Below are 13,466 nucleotides of genomic sequence, written 5' to 3'. Positions count from 1 at the left end.
CCGAACCAATGATTGACATTTTAATTTCGGGTCGGCTCGGGCGGCCCGATTTTACCTCTAGTCTATATATATTTGAGCTATATTAGTCGACTATCAAAATCTTTTTCCATTTTCAAACATTTTTTATAAAGTTCCAGGGAGCCCACTAGATGTCCCTAAAGAGCAGCATGCGGCTCCGGAGCCACGTGTTGCCGACCCCCGCCCTAACCAGAGAAAATCATTTTTGAAAATGGATTTTTTTATTGTAAAGTACAATTAACCCCTGCCCCCTCCTGTAAATTAACAGTTTATTCTTTCCTAAGTAAAAATAGCAACTTAATTTAACAGTATAAAACAGTATATTCTGTCAAGCGGTGGAGATAGGCACCACATTCGTTCACATGTCTTGTCACTCTCCACCAGCATCTCACTTGAAATATAAATACAGGCATTGGGTTTATGTTTCTGTTTTGAGGATGCCACTTCTTTATTAATCCAAACTTTTAGTCATTTTAACTTTAAGTCAAGACCTGACAGGATATTTCTGAACCTGATTTAGGATAAGCCAATTTATACATCATTCCGAACAGTCACTTTAACCAAAGAGGTCAAACTATTTTTATAGCCAAAAACTGTCAGTGTCCTGTGTTGTTTTGTCTGCATGATTATTCAACAGTCGACATGATAAATAATGGCCTCTTTAATTGGGTCTATTTCACCCGGTCAGACTATTAAAATTGGCAAACAAGCTTTGGAACTGAGCAAGCTTCAACTCAATTAGCTAATGTTAGCAATCTGGGCCTGATTGTTCAAAACTCATTTATTTTAACCATTAGTTACCCCTTAACTTAAATTCTTAACTCACTGTTATGTAACCAGCTGTTAAATATGCACTGTTCAAAACATGGTTCGTCTAACGTAATTTAATCTGTTTGAAGCCAGGCTGCATGCTCCCCGCCCGCCTGGTGGCCAATGACGAGGTGAAACAGAGAGTGGCGTGATAAATATTTGCCACTCTGGCAAAGAGACAAATATATTTCTGTCAACATTGCCCTACTGATGAAGCACATGACTGCTGGCAGATAATGTGAATTATCATGATTCTCCACGAGATTGGTTTAGCATATAAACATAACATAACTTTGATTACCACACAACAAATTATGAATTAAAATTTGATATTGGATATTTTAACCTTGCACAGTCTACACGCTGCCTTTGAACTAGCAATTAAGTTGAAATAAGTCCAAATTTCACTGCGTTTCCTATCCATTTTCTCGCCTTTCCGCTTTCCACCGTGTTGTTTTTTCTCTGTAGCGCTGTCGAGCTCTCTCTCGTCTCCGTCTCTCCTGTCCGTGTGCTGCTCACAGTGTGCTGCCGTTGTGTGTCTCTAACTCCTCCCCCTTCTCTTCACTGCAGCGTGCGTGTGTGTGTGTGTGTAAAACCCTCCCCTCCCTCTTCTACCACGGATCTTAACCAATCACGTGCGTCTTTAACCGAAGAAGGGAAAAAAACAGGATCTAAAAAAGTCGGCTCCTATTATGAGCGGCTCCCGTCGTACACTTCAAAGAGCCGGCTCGTTCGCGAACGACACATCACGACTGTACATAGTGTATTTTTGTCTTGATGGCAGACGGCTGTGTCTCGTTGGCTTAAACCTAAAAATAGAATTTTTAACTACATGTAAAAGCTTCTTCTTCTGTGCATTTGATGGGCTGTACTTTGCGACGTGGCCACGTCGTGCAAAAGCACTTCATATTGTCGTGGCCGAGACTTGCCACGTGAGATGTGACAGCAGAACGCCACACACGCTGTGAGTGTTGTCATCAGCCGCACCGAGTTGTAAAAGCAACAAAGGCTGTGCGATGTGATGTGAGGCTGTCTGGGACGACTGGAAAAGTGACACTAGTCTTCTTAATGATAAGCTTTCCTCTGCCCTTTATCTATGATCACGATATCTGGTTGGTTCGCCATTACCATCTTGTCAGTCTGGATCTGGAAGTCCCACAGGATCTTCGCTCTGTCATTCTCCACCACCTTCGGAGGTGTTTCCCATTTTGACCTTGGGGTTTCCAGTCCATACTCCACACAGATGTTTCGGTAGACTATGCCAGCCACCTGGTTATGGCGTTCCATGTAGGCTTTCCCTGCCAGCATCTTACACCCTGCAGTTATGTGCTGGATCGTCTCAGGTGCCTCTTTGCACAACCTACACCTTGGGTCTTGTCTGGTGTGGTATGTCTGGGCCTCAATGGCTCTGGTGGTCAGAGCCTGCTCCTGAGCAGCCAGGATGAGTGCCTCTGTGCTGTCCTTCAGGCCAGCCCTCTCTAGCCACTGATAGGACTTCTTGAGATCGGCCACTTCAGTTATGGTCCGGTGGTACATCCCGTGTAGGGGCTTGTCCTCCCATGATGGTCCCTCTTCCAGCTCCTCATCCTCTGTTCCCCATTGTCTGGGACATGCTTTGAGTACGTCATCCGTTGGAGCCTTCTCCTTGATGTATTCATGGAGCTTGGATGTTTCATCCTGGACAGTGGCTCTCACACTCACTAGTCCCCGGCCTCCTTCCTTTCGGCTTGCGTACAGTCTCAGGGTGCTGGATTTGGGATGGAACCCTCTGTGCATGGTTAGGAGCTTTCGGGTCTTAACGTCCGTGGTCTGAATCTCTTCCTTTGGCCACCTTATTATTCCTGCAGGGTATCTGATCACTGGCAGGGCATAGCTGTTTATTGCCCGGGTCTTATTCTTGCCATTGAGCTGGCTTCTTAGGACTTGCCTCACTCGCTGGAGGTATTTGGCCGTAGCCGCTTTCCTTGTTGCCAGTTCGAGGTTGCCATTGGCTTGTGGTATACCGAGGTACTTGTAGCTGTCCTCAATGTCTGCTATTGTTCCTTCTGGGAGTGAGACCCCTTCAGTGCGGACTACCTTTCCTCTCTTAGTCACCATCCGACTACATTTCTCAAGCCCGAATGACATCCCAATGTCGCTGCTAATCCAAGTAATCACCAAGACAGGCTATGGATATATATATATATATATATATATATATATATATATATATATATATATATATATATATATATATATATATATATATATATATATATATATATATATATATATATATATATATATATTCCTCCCCAAAATGGCAGCCCGGTGGTCCAGTGGTTAGCGCGTAGACCTCAGTGCAGAGGTCGTGGGTTCCATCCCCGCTTCCTGTGTGGAGTTTGCATGTTCTCCATGGGCCTGCATGGGTTTTCCGGGTACTCTGGTTTCCTCCCACATTCCAAAAACATGCATGGCAGGCTGATTGAACACTCTAAATTGTCCCTAGGTGTGAGTGTGAGTGCGGATGGTTGTTCGTCTCTGTGTGCCCTGCGATCGGCTGGCAACCGGTTCAGGGTGTCCCCCGCCTACTGCCCGAGGAAAGCTGGGATAGGCTCCAGCACCCACCACGACCCTTGTGAGCGGATCGGAAAATGTATTAATATTTCCAAAGCTAACAATAGCAGGATAAGGCCTGCTATCTTTTTTCAGTTGACTGATGTTTTAAAATTTACCCACACCAAATGAGGGCTATGTAGTGATTCTCATTGTGTGGTTAGGTTATGCGCATTCAGATGGGTGTTATGTTTGACGAAATGCTTACCACTCACTAACTGGGACAGTGTTAGCTTTTATTGCCATCACACAATGTTGCACTAATGCATTAATGATACATGATGACCACAGGAGGAAGAAAAGAAAAATCACATTCCACTTGGCTTATGCTATACATTTGCTCATTTGGTCTTAATATTACACCGGTACGTTTTTCAAAATATCACACATTGGAACAAACCAGGTCATTTGCCTCAAGGGAATCCAAATCCAAGGTTTGTTTAAACCTTTTTTTGGATAATTTTCCTTGCCTTGTTTCAGACTTGAGATAATGCTCCTTGTTGTGGATGACCTGAATGTACTGGTCTGTACCGCTGTTCTGCTGATCACTGCTTGAGGCCAAGGAAGCGGAGTCAGATTCAGTCAGAGGCTGCTCCAAATTTGGTCCTGTCTTTGATTTGATATGCCTGCTCCTCATTGGGGACTGACAATTTCTTCCTGGAGAATTCAGGTGGCGCCTGGTTCGGACCAGTTGAGGTTCTGCTCCTCTTACACTGTCCTGGGACCGGGAGTGTGACTTTAAACCTCTCCATCTGATATCTCCTTCCTCCTCCTCATCCTCTTCCTGGGATCTGTAGCGCCCTCTACCTACGTGGCTGTCTTTTGCTACAGATATGTGGCTCTCTACTCTGTCACCAATGTAGAAGTGTGCTGGCTGGTGGAGGTCAGATAGAGAACAGGGTCGATAAGCCTTCTCTAACAATACCCTTCTCCTGCGTTTCCCCTCTTTCTCCTCATCTTCATTCAAATTCTGTTGGGACAGGTGAGATCTGTGGGCATGTGGTTGTTGATGTGGTGTGCGAGGAGTGTAGCGCTTGATGTTGCATGGGTAGAGCTCTAGGATCTCTGCTGGCTCCTCCTCCATTAAGTAATGGCGTGGTATACGTGTGGCTGAGCGAAGCAGCTTCTTCCTGGGTTCATGTTCATTGACAATGACGTAGCGGGTGGCATGACCATGACGACCCCCATAACTGTGGGCAGTAATGATCCCAGCCGGCTCAACAGGATGTATAGCGCGTAAGGTCTTCCTGTACAGGGGGTCAGATTGAATGTTGTCAGAATAGCTGGCTTGGTGATTGCACACCTTGTGGTAGTAAGACTTAGAGCGACAGGAACCACTTGGGCCTCCAAGGGATGGTGTGTGCCTGGTATGAGGAAGGACAACATATCATAATCAGACTACATCATCATCGTCGTCGTTAATTTTAGCAGAAGTCAGAAAATCATCGAACTATGAAAGAGGTCATTGAAAAATGCAAAATTGGTGGCCAAAGACTTTTGAACAGTACTTCACCACATTTACCTTCCTGTTATGTTTACACCAACTGCTGAACAACAAACGTTTAAAACCATTTGGAATTACAATATGTATTATTTAAATATAATTTCTCATGATATATTATTTCTTGATATATACGCACTTTAATATTCAAAAGAATATTAAAGTGCGCAAAAGCGCAGTGACAGATTTGAACTGGAGCGTATTGTGTGTGTGCGTGTGTGTGTGTCTATCTGTCTGTCTGTCTGTCTGTCTGTCTCTCTCTCTCTCTCTTTATACATATACATATATATATATATATATATATATATATATATGTAATTAATTCTTGACCACATATACATATATGTATAAAGAGAGAGAGAGAGAGAGACAGACAGACAGACAGACAGACACACACACACACACAATACGCTCCAGTTCAAATCTGTCACTGCGCTTTTGCGCACTTTAATACAGTCCAGCTAAATCAGTCAGTGTCATGTTTTGGTTTGCGACCAACAGGTGGCACTGTAGGGCTCTCCCTACAGCTGCACACCTGTCGGTCGTTATGTAATTAGCTGTATAAAAGGACTCCCACCCAACCACTCATGGTCAGGTCATTGTTTGTTTGTTTGCTGCTGTCATGTTTGTCTGCCATGTTCCTGTCATGTTTGTTATTGATAGTTTTTTTGCTTCAGTCTTGGTTTTGGTTTGCTACTTTGGATTCTTTTTGTTTTCAGGACTTTGTTTAGGATTTAGTTTTCTGTGTTTTTATAAATACAACTCATCAAGTACAACCTGCTCCTTCCTCCTGCCTGCTTTTTGGGGTCCTCCACCACCACGCAATGTGACAATCAGTTTGACTGCGGGCAGCATTTGCAGCCTCAATTCATAGTCAAGTCACCCGCCAAAACGATTGCTTTCGAGGGCCAACTTCAAAATAAAAGCTCTTTGACATCAATTTACAATCCAACTTGCTGTGATTTTATTTTGAATTTGACCCACATGCCGCTTTGCAGCATTTGAACAACTGTTATTATGGCGGCTTGCTTGACGAGGGCGTCTCCGGCAATCATGACTTCTTTCACTTAGTGGCGGTTACGTTGCACACCCACCCACTACACACAAAAAGTTTTCTATTTCCGCAATAAAATAACAGAATATTTGCATTTCACACAAAAGAAATCTGTGTCGTAGCAGGTCGCTGTAGGTGAACCGTAATATTGCGGCAACGCTGTACTGCACAACACAATCAAAAGGTGTTCCAATTAATTCTTGACCACACACACAAAGCAGATAAAATGGGTGGATTTTTGTCAAAATATCCATTACTCTGACACCTGTTAGGTACGTGCTCCAGCCTCTGTTTGGGGATTGCGGCAGGACTTCTTGAGGATCCAGCCACAACTCTGTTCAGCTCTCCCCGAGATGCAGACTGAGTAATTGTACGAATGCTGTTACTACGCTGCCCAGGAGTATGGAGGGTTGTGACGCTGCCATTCCGTTGCGGCGAGGGAGTTTGGATGGAGGGATCCTGGCTTGTGATGTCACTCTCATGTTCATCAGACTTTTGTTCCACAACTTCCTCCACTGGAGCCTGAAGTCTTGCTGAGAAATGGTTCAATATTACAGTGTCAATGGGAGGGAGAGAAAGACAGAGCCCTCCACAAATTCATAGGACATTTAATACAATAAACTCGTAGGAGCAATGAACACACCTGCAGCCATTTGGAAGACTTTCTTTTTATCGTCCGTGCGCTCCTAAAGGGATAAGAAAGATACCATTATCTTTTGTGTTTTTTATTTTCAATTTTATTTTTTACATTTCTTCAACCTCTTTCAAAGGAATAGTCGTATGTCATTGCCCATATTTCACTCCATGGCTTTAAACACCGATGGGCCTAGTTGGTTTCATCCAGATGGTGAGAGGCATATATAGGCGCCATGGGCAGCAAGCCTGGAAGAGCGACCTCTAAAGTACTGATAGAAAAATACACTTGTGATTGATTAAATACTGTCACGGACTGGCTAAATGAATTTTAATTCACAATAAGTAAGTACCGTTACTTGTCTTTTTGGAATGTACGAATGCTACACGCATTATGTTCAAAATGACAAATGTATAACAAATAAATACATTTATAAATAAATCTGTGTGAACACAAACTAGCTTGAAAAAGATTTGCCAAGCAGTATTTTCTGTTTTTAATTTACATTTTAGACAATGCGCCATCTTTGTTGGCACTGGGATTTGTAAATATGTAAAATTCGCGTAATTTGGGATTTTTGGGTTGAAAATTTGGGGAACTTTGGGAATGGGAACAGTTCCAAGATAGCTTGAATGATCTGAGTTATGGAAATTGAAATGTCTTGAATCAGTCATTTGAAATTTTGGGAAGCAAATGCCGGCAATGGGAAGAGATATCCTGGAAGGATCTGAAGATTTTTAAATTGGAATAGTCGAGAAATGTGGAAGGAGGTGATACTATTGTAGATACTGTACTGGAAGTAGGGATGTCCCAATCACATTTTTGTGCACCCGAATCTGTGTCTGACACACCTGAATTTGAGTATCAGCCCATATTGAGTCCCAATCTGATACATCAGTAATATATTAAGGAGAAAAAAGTGCATGCAAATTCACAGAACTGTTTATTTATTTATTAAATGTATTTAAAAAAATATTCCAGCATGACACCTTTTATACACAATAGTGGAGTTGTGGTTTTAACCAAGTAAAACATTTAAATCCTTTTTTTGGGTACATCAATTTTTCTGGTTGCTGATTAAATAAGTTGTGTGTCTTTCCTTTCCACCACGTGAAATGCTCAATTTGCACACATTGCAAATCACGTTGCACTGTCTCCAATTTCAATGTTAAAATATTTCCAGACTGCAGACATTATCAATGTTACATGACGCTAGCTTCACCTTAGTACCTGCGACAACCACTGGCTGTTTACTTGCCCTGTTTCCAGTGGTGGGCCAATGTTGTGCGGGAATGTGTGTGTGTGTGTGTGTTTGTTTTTCTTTTGGCAATACTCTTATTGCCTTGTAGCCCTTAAAAATGAAAAAAAGATATGGCAAAAAAAATTATCCTTACAATCTTTTCCCGCTCCTCCAATTCTCGATCAGCTGAAAATGACATGAGCAGGCTTGATATCTGATTACATGATCGGGACATCCATAATAATATGGTAATTTTACTGTGGAAAAAAAACTACCTTTACTGTGAAATTGTGGATTTGGGAGGGCATAAGGAATTTTGTGTAGACTGGGAATTTTTGGAATGAAAGAATAATGCCGCAGCTATCCTGAATTTTTGTTGAATCATTGGAATCGGTTGACATTTGAAAGCAGATGAATACAGAAGAACGGAGGAAATGAGGAATAATAAAGCATTTTGGCATAAAATAACATGGGACTGCTGTTCACAGCATTCAGACAATTACCGTAATCACAGCAGTTCGTGGGTTGGCCATACATTGTGTTGGACTTTAAACACATTCAAATTAAACTGGCCACCCAAACCAGAGTCAAGACCCGAACCAAGCAAAAGTTCTGTGGCAATGACTTTAAGAATTTTCAAATGTTGTATATTTCACATATTCATATTGTTTCATATTCACATTGTCAATCTGTCAGTTTGATAGACACTCACTGTCTGGAGCTGCATCATCAGCTGGTTGTTGGTGAATTTTAGAGATCTGGCAATGGCCTGGAGATAGTATATCAGCATGCTAAAACACAAATAGAAATCATAGTACAAATTATAAAATGTTTTTTTTTTTTTGTGTGTGTGTGTGCGTGTGTGTGTGTGCCTCGATGGGATCACCACCTTATCGTGGTGAGGCACTTTGCGCGTCTCCATGACCCCTAGAGCTATGTCGGCAGGAGTCCCGCACTCCTGGCAGGGTCACCCAAGCCGAACAGGTCGAAGGGTAGAGGCCAGACAAAGAGTGATCCCAAACCGGCACCTGGGGGCAGGCACAGGCGGAGTCCAACAGACCGGACTACCGGCAGCCCCCTGCAACTCTTGCCAGGAGAAGGTCGTCATGGGTACCCTCATGCCACCGGAAACCACCTGGCAGGAGTGAAGATGGTGGGAGTGAGGACTGCGCGCCCACACCCTCACCTTAATCCGAACCTCTGCGCAAGCTTCTTGCCCCAACCCCACACCCAATCCCCCACCCTGCATCCCCCTAATCCCCCAAAGTCCTGTGGCGATGTGGAATGGCGGTGGGCACAGGCCAAGGATGTGGCTGGGAGTGCCTAGCCAAACCATGCACACAGGCGGCAATGGAGTGATGGTCGTTGACACTGCGGGATGGAGCAGCGCATCTCTTCGGCAGCTTCCATTGTGACTGAGCAGCTCCACACTGCTCACCCCTGAGATGGGGAGGGACCTAGAAAAAATGGTCTAAAAATTGTCTGCTCTCCACACTCCGGACGGTAAACCGCAATCGTCGGAGCATCCCCCTTGCGGTCGAAAGGATAATAAACGAAATAGAAAAAATCTATGCATAGCTTCGTGGAACGTCCGCACACTGCTGGACCTGGCTGAAACTCCTGACAGGCCCCACCGGAGGACAGCACTTGTGGCCACAGAGCTCGCGAGGTATAACATCGATATCGCAGCTCTCAGCGAGACCAGGATACATGGAGAGGACTCCCTGACAGAAGTTGGTGCAGGGTATACCTTCTTCTGGAAAGGGGTCCCTGAAGGCACTCGTCGAAACCATGGAGTTGGCTTCGCTGTGAAGTCCCAACTGCTGAAGCGCATCCCAGAATCCCCCACCGGCATCAATGAAAGGCTGATGACATGGCGCATTCCCCTGGCAAAGGGACGCTTCGCCACACTCATCAGTGCCTACGCACCTACTCTGAATGCCGAGCAGAATATAAAGGAGGATTTCTACAGAACTCTGGACACCATCCTGCAGCAAACACCGGCTATGGACAAGCTCATAGTCATGGGAGATTTCAATGCTAGGGTGGGCACGGAACACCTGGTATGGAGTAAAGTTATTGGCCAGCATGGAGTGGGAAAAATGAACAACAACGGCCTTCGGCTCCTCTCTCTCTGTGCAGAACATCAGTTGGTCATCACTAACACCATTTTCCAAATGAAGAACAGGTTTAAGACCACCTGGCAGCATCCCCGCTCCAAACACTGGCATCTCCTGGACTGTGTGATTGTCCGTCAAAAGGACATACGGGATGTCCTCATCACCCGTGTCATGCGCGGAGCTGAGTGTTGGACTGACCATCTCATGGTCAGATCCAAACTCCTCATGAGCATTCAACCCCGTCATCCAAGGACAGCTCCCAACAAAAGGCTCAACTGTGCAGCATTGAACAACCCCACCACCAGAGCCAACCTCCGGCGACTCCTTGCTGAAAACCTTGACAAGATCCCGGAGGAATCAAGTGACTGGCCAGCTCTGCACCAGGCTATCCAGAGCACAGCTTCGGAGGTGCTTGGCCAGTCAAGGAGACACATTCTGGACAATCTTCCAGACCTGCCAACAATCATGAGCCTCGACGCCCCACCATCCTATTCTGAAACCCAGCAAGCCATTGCGGGCCTAAAGAACAACAAAAGCGCTGGACCTGATGGCATCCCTGCAGAGGTTTTCAAACACGGAGGTTATCTCCTCACGCGCCGACTGCACCTCCTGATTCAAAACATCTGGGAACATGGGACCGTCCCGCAGGATTGGAAGGATGCTAACATCGTTGTTATCTATAAGCAGAAAGGGGACAGAGCAGCCTGTGGGAATAGCCGAGGAATCTCTCTCCTCTCCACCGCAGGAAAGATCTTGGCCAAAATCATGCTCAGCAGGCTAGTCGAGCACATCTCAGAAGGTGTGCTTCCAGAAACCCAGTGTGGCTACCGGAAGACTAGATCCACCACTGACATGATCTTTGTTTTAAGACAGCTAATGGAGAAAAGCAGAGAACATCAAAAGGACCTGTACATAGCCTTCATCGATCTCAGCAAAGCCTTTGACACCATTAACCGTGAGTTGCTCTGGAAACATCTCTCCAAACTTGGGGTCCCACCCAAGTTTCTCAGCATCCTCCAGCAGCTGCATGATGGGATGCAAGCCAGAGTGCTCATCGGAGGACTCCAGTCAGAGCTCTTCAAGGTGAAAGTCGGGGTGAAGCAGGGCTGTGTCTTGGCTCCAGTGCTTTTTAACATCCTCCTCTCTGCCACCACGTGCCTCTTCCACCGTGGCATGGGACATGAAGACGGTGTCCATATGGAATACCGCCTAGACGGAAGCCTCTTCAACATCAGACGGCTCCAGGCTCACACAAAGACAAAAATTTGTCAGATCTGTGAGCTTCAGTATGCTGATGACTGCACTATATTAGCTCACAGTTCAAACTCTATGCAGCACGCCCTCGACACCATTTCCAATCTGTACCAATCCTTTGGTCTTCAGATCAACATTAAAAAAACTGAGGTCATGTTCCAACTCGCTACCCCAACCTCCACATCCCCCAGCTTTCACATTAATGGCACTCCACTAAACGTAGTGGACCATTTCACCTACCTTGGCTCCACTTTATCTTCAAACTGTTCCCTTGACACTGAAGTCCACACCCGTATTAATAAAGCATCATCATCCTTTGGTCGCCTACGCAGCAGGGTCTTTGAAAACCGAAACCTGAAGACCTGTACCAAGATTGCTGTGTACAACGCAGTGTGTCTCTCCACTCTGCTCTACGGGTCAGAGTCATGGACTCCATATCGCCGGCACATTACTACCTTGGAAGCCTTCCACATCCGCTGCCTGCAAAAGATCCTTGGCCTGTCCTGGGAAGATCGAATTCCCCATACAGACATCCTCGAAAGCACCAATTCCATCTGCATGGAAGCGGCCGTGGCGAAAAAACATCTTCGGTGGATTGGACACACCATTCGCATGCCAGACAACCGCCTGCCCCGCCAGGTCCTCTATGGCCAACTGAGAGGTGCAAAGCGTTCTGCTGGGGGCCAAAAGCGGCGCCTCAAGGACTACAGCAGGGACCTCCTAAAGCGAGCCAACATCAACCCCACGCAGCTTGAAACACTTGCACTCAACAGACCAACCTGGCAGATCACTTGTGCTACTGCAATCTCTGAAATACACAAAATTAACCAAGCCAGACGAACCGAGAAACGCATTCAACGACACCAGCGGGCAGCTGGTACCCCCCTGGTATCCGGTTTCCCTTGCTCCATCTGTGGTCGAGTCTGCGGCTCAAGAATCGGTCTCTATGCCCACGAGAAGTGGCACCAGCGACAGAGTTGCTGACCCCCCCCCCCCCCCCCCCCCACCCCCCTACCCATCCTCCCCTCCCTTGGAGCAAGTGTCATCATCAGACATGATGGACAGCTAGAAGTGTGTATGTGTGTGTGCTGGTATGCTCTTACAACAGAAGCAGCAGTGCCGGTAACACGACTACAGGGCTGGTGATGTAACTCATCACTTTACTGAACCACAGGGGAAAGTCATTGGCCACTGTTTCCGATATGATGTCATAGATTTTCTCTTGACCACTGCAACACACAGGTGGATAATTGAAATATCACACAATACTGTATAGAGTGTTATCACCCTACAAATCCGTGCTGTAACAAGACACACAAGGCATATAGTGTACTGGATGATCAGGAATTTACAATTTGAAATTAATTTCAGTGAGTATTTTGGAAATTGTGAAAAACATATGTGCCAATACCATATGCAGTATCTATCTACTGTAAAAGTAAAAATAAAATATGGGCAAGTGGTTCAGGACACTACCTGCCAGAGTGGGTATCCCATTTGGCTCTGATACCCATGTTTCGACACTATACTGATGGGTTAAATGCAACGGCAAAATTTTATGAATGAAATTAATAACAATGAAGAGGGTTCTTCTTACCTAAATGGTCCACAGTGCTGCGATGGTCGGTATCTTACAATGGCAAATATGGTTGGCAGCATACACAGAAAGAGCATAAAAAGCAGCATCGCCAAGTAGAAATTATTTGATCTACAATAAATAGAGAGAGCCAGATTGGTCATTGTCAGACTTTGGGAATCAAATTAATGTAAAAACAAGTCTTAACTCGAGCTGCGAGGGCCCTCGCAACCCGGGCCACGTTGTGGTACTTGCAAATTGGGTCACTGGTACGTTGGGGTACTGGCACAAAGGACAATAACTCTCTAAAATGTCAACGTTTTTTTGCTAAGCCTTAGTGTAAGTGTGTGCCAAGTTTCAGGAATTTTGCGCAGGTTTAGACCATCAAAAACAGCATTTTTTTCCCTCTGCAAACTGTGCATCTTCATGGCAACGGCGTGTGACAAAATAAAACACTTGGAATAACTTTGCATCTTTAATATCTTTTCATGAAACACACCCAGTTTGAAGACGATCAGACACATTTTCAAAGAAGAGTTTGTTAAATATGACCTTAATAAAAGGCCAAAACAGCGCCAAATTCCAAAGTAACATCAAAATGGTGGACTCCCAAATTGAAACATTCGACCAGGGGTGCTTTGTTAATATTTTTTTCAGGGGCACT

At 45.1% G+C, this 13,466-nt stretch overlaps 1 protein-coding gene across 2 annotated transcripts in view; it reads right to left on the bottom strand.

The window, feature by feature from the left end:
* Positions 1-3,659: 3,659 nt before the first annotated feature.
* tmc3 (transmembrane channel like 3) overlaps positions 3,660-13,466 on the bottom strand; it is a 43,228-nt gene continuing 33,421 nt past the window's right edge. The window contains exons 17-22 of one of the 2 annotated variants that reach the window (XM_086107129.1): positions 12,824-12,934; positions 12,330-12,455; positions 8,565-8,643; positions 6,594-6,664; positions 6,244-6,507; positions 3,660-4,787 (exon numbers count right to left, since the gene is read on the bottom strand). In XM_086107129.1, the coding sequence (XP_085963255.1) occupies positions 3,806-4,787; positions 6,244-6,507; positions 6,594-6,664; positions 8,565-8,643; positions 12,330-12,455; positions 12,824-12,934 (1,633 nt within the window). In that variant the 3' untranslated portion in view covers positions 3,660-3,805. Of the gene's footprint in view, positions 4,788-6,243; positions 6,512-6,593; positions 6,665-8,564; positions 8,644-12,329; positions 12,456-12,823; positions 12,935-13,466 lie in introns of both variants that reach the window. The other variant, XM_086107130.1, reaches the window with a different exon arrangement.

This window comes from Hippocampus guttulatus, chromosome 3 (genome assembly GCF_054856545.1).
Source record: "Hippocampus guttulatus isolate MCC_2025c chromosome 3, RoL_Hgut_1.0, whole genome shotgun sequence".
In the NCBI taxonomy this organism is placed as follows: Eukaryota; Metazoa; Chordata; class Actinopteri; order Syngnathiformes; family Syngnathidae; genus Hippocampus; species Hippocampus guttulatus.
The sequence above is the reverse complement of the archived record's forward strand: the minus strand, read 5'-3'. Positions and strand labels throughout refer to the sequence as shown.